General features: G+C 57.4%; 1 protein-coding gene across 1 annotated transcript in view; it reads right to left on the bottom strand.

Moving 5' to 3' along the window:
- Positions 1 to 7,073, bottom strand: part of PLEKHG5 (pleckstrin homology domain containing, family G (with RhoGef domain) member 5) — a 35,732-nt gene that overhangs the window by 23,499 nt on the left and 5,160 nt on the right. Inside the window, exon 2 of the mRNA XM_010850198.1 lies at positions 6,250 to 6,326. Coding sequence (XP_010848500.1) covers positions 6,250 to 6,273 — 24 coding nt within the window. The 5' untranslated portion in view covers positions 6,274 to 6,326. The remainder of the gene's footprint in view (positions 1 to 6,249; positions 6,327 to 7,073) is intronic.

Genomic DNA, 7,073 nt, shown 5'->3' with positions numbered 1-7,073 from the left:
TTCCCCCGTGAGACTCACCTAGGGACATGGGTCTCCTCCCCAGTGGCTAGGGCTCGGGTCAAGACTGCCAAAGCTCCGAGGGGCCTGTAGGGCGAGGGCCACAGGAACCGCGGGGCGGGCTCGGTCCGCTCTGCGCCGGCTGGGGCGCGGGTCGTAGGGGAATTACGGTAGGCCGCGCGGGCGCTACCACCTGGGCGGGCCGGGACGTACCATCGGCGCGCCCGGTTGGGCCGGGGAGGGGCTGCGCTCCCGGGAAGCTCCGGGCGCCCCACCCCGCGGCCCAGGGGGTGGCTGGAGGGCCGGCCGGCGTTTGGGGGTAACCTAGGGTCCGGGCTGCGGACAGAGGTAAGGAGGCCGTTGTCACTGTCCCCAAGAGGGCTGCCCTTACAGACCTGCAGAAAGTTCAAAACCTGCAATCTTTGACCTGGGCTTAAAGAAAAGAGCTCGCCCTCCCGCCCCCGGCCAGGGCCAGCGGCAGGACGCTGCCCCCCGGGGTCCAGAAGGAGGCACCCGCAGGCCCTGCCCGCCCCGGGAATCGCCCCAAGCCAGGCTGGCTTCCGCTGGATTCTGAACTGCGCCCTCCGCGGCGCCTGAGAAACGGGCCCGCCTAGCTCCGTGCCTCCCTCTTTTTTCCTGGCCCACGCCTAGTAGGTCCTGAAAGAGGGGCCCATCCCGCCCTTCGGTGGTTCCTGGCAGACTGAGTTCAGAATAACTCAGGGTTCAGGACTTGAGGTAGGGGTAGTGTCGGGATTCCCCGCCCCAAGCACACCTACCCCCTTCCCTAGGGAGTCTGACATGATGGGGCTGCCACCCCGCACTCCCAGCCTCCTGGTTCAGACCTACTTGCATTTTCCCAACTCTAGATCATCTCCATCAGGCCCCCTCCAGACTACAAGAGCCCCCTCCTAATGGGAGTCACCGTCCTTGACAGCGATGACCTCCCTGGGGCTGGCCCACACCAGGGCAGCTCATCTTGGCCAGGTCGAATGTGGTGGGTCCCGGCCTCTGGGGCACCCTAGACCTTCAATTTCCCCCCTCCAAATTACTTAGCCAAAGCCCCAAAGTTCCACTTGCACTGCTTCCCTGGTCCTGCCCCATTCTCCAGTCACACACTGGACTGCCCCGGATCTACAGCTGACCAGCATCTCTAAGAGCCAGCTACCTCCAGAGATCCCAGAATCTGACCATTCTCAAGGGCGCCTGGCCTTTACCTCTCACCCCCAAAGCATTCATTGCCCAGGAGAATAAGTGACTCCTTCTTCCATTATTCACCACATCCTGCCCACTCTTTCTCCACAAGGACCTCAAACCCACCCCTTCCTCTGCCCTGTGTCCACTGGTCTTCATCTGACAAGCCTTCCCCTAGACATAGACACCACCCCTACCGACTCATCCCTGCCACCTCACAGCCCAGTGTTAAGCTGGAAGGGAAGTCTGAGGTCATCAAATCCAGTCTTCACTCTCTGCTTAAATTGCCTCTAGCAATGGGGTGCTCACTACCTATGTATCAGAGAACAGCTTCAGCTGTTGGAGACTCTTACCTATACTGAACCAAAGTCCACCTCCCTGCCAGGGCCCTTGGGAGCCCTGCAGAAAAACTCACCGGGTGCTCCTTTCCTCCTGACAGTTCGTTAGAAATGGTAGGCTCTGAGGACAGACAGATCTGGTTGAGACAGACCCAGGCAAATTATTTTCCCCTCTCTTTTTCTCAGTGTCCTGTCTCTGATGGAGATGGCGTGTCTTTGCTGCACAGGGTGGGGGTGAGGACTAGATGAGGTCCCCATGGAGAAGCACTGAGGCAAGGGCTGGCACGCAATAGGTGCTAAGAACACAGTGGCTGCTAGAACTGATACCTTTAAGGATGATGCCCTGAGGGTTCCATCTCCAGGACAAACACCCCAAGTCTTCCATCCCCTCAAATGTGATTCCCTAGGCCAATGTCAGCCCTTCTCTGTGTCCCCTTGTGACCTGAGGTGCCCTGTACAGACTTCCATCAGAATGCCCAGATCAAGGGACTCTGCCCTGTGGTTAACTTGCAGGAGGGTGGGGACACCCACCAGGTCATCACCTGGCCCTTTGGGAGGGAGGGAGCAAACACTTCCTCTGGGCCCCCAACAGGACACCTGCCCTGGGGACAGGATAGCTGTGCAGTAAACATCCATCTGGCTGGGTGGGGTTGGTCAGGTCTAGGAGGGAACCTAAGGTGGTCTCAGATCTCAGGGAAAGAAAGGAGGGCATGCTGGGAGCCTAGGGGTTTCTGTCGCCCTGCGCACATGATTCACACATGATCACAGCTAGCATCTTCTTGAACACCACAGCAACCCAGGCTCTCTGCTAAGCACTCCACAGGTAAGCCCTCTTAATTCTTGTCACAACTCTAGAAGCCTCAGCTTCCAGATGAGGAAACTGAGGCTCAGAGGTAGACTGACTTTCCCAGGGTCCTGCAGTTGGAAAGGGGTAGGCTGCAACCCTGAAGTTCCCAGGTGTGGGTTACTCCATACATCTTTTACAAATATATTCATTTATTTATTTGGCTGTGACAGGTCTTGGTTGCGACACACAGGATCTTCAATCTTCAGTGCAGTACATGGGGTCTTTAGCTGTGGCAAGCAAATTCTTAGTTACGGCATGTGGGATCCAGTTCCCTGACCAAGGATGGAACTCGGGATCCCTGCATTGGGAGCGCAGAATCTTAGCCACTGGACCACCAGGAAGGCCCCCTACTCTATACAGCTTCCTCTTGGGAAGTGTAGGGACACCACCTCCCTCTGTGGTCCCCAAGACAGGTAGTTCAGACACCTCACCTGGACCTCAGGATGCTCCCTGTTCAGTTTTGCCTACCTTTCCCCATCCCCTGAGCCCTGTTCACTTTATCCATTCCCAATATCCGTCCCCATTCCCACTCAGCTTTCTTCCATCTTAATAAGCCCTCGTTTCTCTGGACACCTGCAGCCACCTCCAGGAAGCCCATCCTGGTTATCTCCATTCCCTCAGAGTGAACTCCAGAACAGGAGGGAGGCGTGGAGTGGCTGATGCATTTCAAGAGCCCCAGCACCCAGGAGAGGCTCAAATAAAACCTCAGGGGTGGAGACGTCCGTGGCAGTCCAGTGGTTAAGGCTCCATGCTGCCAATGCAGGGTGAACCAGTTTAATCCCTGGTTGGGGAACTAAGATCCTGCGTGCCACACCCAAAAATAAATAAAAACAAAGATGTAACCAAACCAACCAAACAAACAAAAATCCTCAGACTTTCTGGTGGCGCATTGGCTAAGAATCCACCTGCCAATGTAGGGGACACAAGTTCAATCCCTGCTCTGGGACAAGTCCACATGTGGAGGAGCAACTAAGCCTGTGCAAATAACTACTGAGCCGGTGTGCCAGAACTACTGAAGCCCGTGAGCCCTAGAGCCTATGCTCTGCCACGAGAGAAGCCACTGCAATGAGAAGCCTATGCACCGCAACAAAGAGTAGCCCTCTGCTCTCTGCAACTAGAGAGAGCCTGTACAAAGCAATGAAGACCCAGTGCAGCCAAAGAACAAACACACACCAAAAAAACCCTTGAGGGTGGGCCCGGAAGCAGAAGGGTCCAGCCCAGTTGAAAGATGGCCCTTCCCCAGGGCAGCCTGGGGGGTGCCAGTCTGACAAACCCAAGTCCTCACTTCTCTCCTCCTCCCTGGGAGGCTGGGGTCAGCTCCAGGAGGGCAGGACCTTTGTTCCCCGGAGATCTCCAGGCCTAGAACAGGGCCTGGCATGCCAGGTGCTTCAGGCTGATTTGGTGAATGAATGAATGATGTCATCTCCTTCAAAACGCTAGTCACATCCTGCTAGCGGTTCCTAGAATGGCTGGGGAGGACAGTAAGAACCAGGCTCTCCATCTCATTCCAGGCTATGCTTGGCCAGTCATGCTGTGTGACGTGGGCTAGTTCTTCTTTCATCTCTCTGAGTCTCAGTTTCCTTATGTTTCACATAGGAATGATAATAACACTTATCTTCTAAGGTTCTCACAAAAGTTCAGTGAAACAAGCATGAGGGCCTGACAACCTGCCTGGCACGTAAACATGTTTGGTCACTGGTGGTTCTTATTATCATCAACAATAGGATATTCTTTGCTCCTCTCTCTCACCAGCCTGGGTGTCATTCACCTCCTCTGACCCTCTGCTCCAGCCTGCTCCTACCCTTGCCAAGACCTGCCTCTTGCCCCTTGTTTTCTGCCTCTGCACTTCTGCCTGTGGCAGTTCCCCCTTCCTGGACTGCCCCTGGCTTCTGCTCTGCCTGTCCACGTTTTCGGACTTAGTGATAAAGAACTCGCCTGTCAGTGCTGGAGACATAACAGACATGGGTTTGATCCCTGGGTCAGGAAGATTCTCTGAGAGAGGAAATGGCAACCCACTCCAGTATTCTTGCCGGGAGAATCCCCATGGACTCCTGGGGACCAGGAGCCTGGCGGGCTACAGTCCATGGGGTCACAAAGAGTCAGACACGACTGAAGCAACTTAGCATGCATGCATGTCCACGTTTTCACTCCCATCAGAGGTCCCCTCCTCCAAGATGTCTTCCCTGACTAGACCTTCTGCCTCTGATCGCTCAGGCATCCTTGTGGCCCAAGTGTGTATCACCTGTCCCAAAGCGGGGGCCACCAGCGACAGAACTAGGGCTCTCCCCCTGCAGGCTGGGTGACGGTCTGCTGCTGATGCCAACGTCAGCCATGTTGAGTTGCAGGCAGCCCATGGCTGGGCTGGAGTTGAGACCTGGAGGCTGCAGAAAGCCTCAGGCACTCTGACACCAGCTCTCATCTCACAGGCCTCACCCTTGCCCCTTCCCATGGCAGCTTGTGGGCCTGCCTGAGGAGCGGCTGTCCACAGAAGAGGCTGGGTCATTGTGGCCTGCCTCCTTTGCCATCCCTCTGGGTCAGGCAGAGGCCCCAAGGCTTCACAGGCCCCTGGCAGGATGTAACTGAGGGTAACTGGGGCCAATTTGTTGCCAGGAGCCCCCATATGGGGGAGAGGCAGCCAGCCAACACCAGAGCCCTGATGCCAGGCACCATCCGTGCCAGCAGATTGCATCTGACATCACAGCCGCCCCCTTGCCGGTGACCACGGCAACTGGAAGCCTCCCCCACCTCTCCCCACCCCCAGAACAGCCCTCCATGTTCCTTCCAGCCATGGTCTTCCTGTACAGAATGTAAGCGGCTGTGTCCGGGTGGAAGGGTATAACGGGGTGGCATCTTTAATCTCCTGCAACTGCAGAGCTGAGCTGCACAGTGGCTAGGAACAGGGCTCTGGCACCACACAGATCAGGGTTCTGGGTTCAAATCTCAGCTCTCCCTCATCCTAGAGATGCGTTTTCAGGTGAGCCGCTACCTCTCTACTGTGAATGAGAATCATGACGGGACAGGTGTCAGAAGGCCAGAGGGAGGAGATAAAGAGTCCTCGGGGCTTGGGGTGACATGGTGAGTTGCGGCAGTTACCACTGCTGTCCCTCAAATGCATGTGGGGAGGGGCCCAACCTGGGTTCCAACCCTGGCTCAGTCTCTCCTGAGCTGTGGGGCCTCGGCCAGGTCACAGGACCTCTCTGAACCTTGGTATCTTCATCTGGAAAACAGGGCAACGACCCACACCTTCCCAGCAGAGCTACCACAAACAGCACACGAGGCACAGGGCCCAGCACAGGCCAGGCAGAAGGCCCCCATCATTTTTATCTGTATCCCTCTTGTTTTGTCCACTCCTAGCTCCCAAATCCTGACACTCCAGGACCAGTGGGCCCCCTCTTCCCTTCCTCATCCCCAGGCCTGCGGTCACTGTCACAAGGTCCCATAGTGTCCCTGACCCATGCCCAGACCTGAAGAGTGGCCTGGTGGCCCAGGAAGAGTGCCCATGGGGCACTGGAACGGAACCTTGGGGGGTGTCTCTGCTTGCTGATACTCAGCTTCCTCATCAGTGACATTAAGCAGCAGTGCCTGTCACCTCAGGCCTCTAAGGACCGTAGGGCAAGAAAGGGCTTTGAGGCACCCCTGCTCTTGCTGCCCTCATAGAAGTCCCCCCCAACTCTGCTCTTTCTGAACCAAGGTCAGCCCCTCTGCCTCCTAAACCAGCCATCCTGCAGCTCTGCCCACCCCTGAACTCAGGCCACACTGTGGCCAGGCCAGCGCACCCTTGCCAGGGCCCCATGGATTCCCGGGCCTGGATAGAGGGGGTGGTTAGCACCCTGCCCCCTCTGCCCCAGCAGTCCCCAGGCCCGCCAGCCTCCCTACCTTAGCAGCCCGGCCCTTGTCCATGCAGTCAGGGTTCTGACAACGCAGTCCCTTCTCTTCTTCCAGGCTCCGGTCTTCTGCAAAGGAGAGGAAAGGAGGGTTACTAGTTGGGCGGGGCCCAGGGAGGGTGCGCCCCAGGCAGGAGGACCCTGGCTCCCCGGGGCCCAGGAGCCTCCTGACCAGAGGACGGGGTGGGGCGGTCTCCTCAATGCACCCTTCAAAGGAGGGCAGTGTCCCTTTCTCTTTTAAATGCCAACTTATCTGCACAGGAATCTGTGTGCAGAGCCCTTTTCTTGTTGCAGCTCCCTAGGGAAATTATCCAGATTCCAAGGGGAGAAAACATCTTTGGAAATGAACTGCTCCCTCTCTCTGTCCCACTGGTGGGGGGTGGGGAGGGGAAGGGGGGTGGCTCAGTGACCTTGGGGCCCCAGGGTTCCTGGGGGATTCCTATAAGACAGTGAGGGAAAGGGGGACTCCAGGGGTCCAAGATCCCTTCCTACTCCTGCCCTGCACATCGCAGCCTCTATGGATGGTCTCCCCCGCAAGAACCTAGGGTGGTCCCTTCACCCGCTGTCCATCTTTGACCCAGAACCTGGCCCCCTCCAAGCTGCCCCTCTTCCTGGGGTGCAGCAGCAGAGGGGACAGGGAAGTGGGGCAAAGAGGCTGCCCACCCCGGCCAGCTTGCAGGGCCAGGGGAAGGGGTGAAGAAGAGCGCCCCGACATGGGGACAGAGTTTGGACCCCCACAGCCCTGATTCTGAGACCGGCGTCTACCTCCCATCTCAAGCAGGCCTTCCCCAGAGGAGGGAGAGGGCTGAGCCCCCG

Source organism: Bison bison, unplaced genomic scaffold, assembly GCF_000754665.1.
Source record: "Bison bison bison isolate TAMUID 2011002044 unplaced genomic scaffold, Bison_UMD1.0 scf7180017864289, whole genome shotgun sequence".
Taxonomy (NCBI): domain Eukaryota; kingdom Metazoa; phylum Chordata; class Mammalia; order Artiodactyla; family Bovidae; genus Bison; species Bison bison.
The sequence above is the reverse complement of the archived record's forward strand: the minus strand, read 5'-3'. Positions and strand labels throughout refer to the sequence as shown.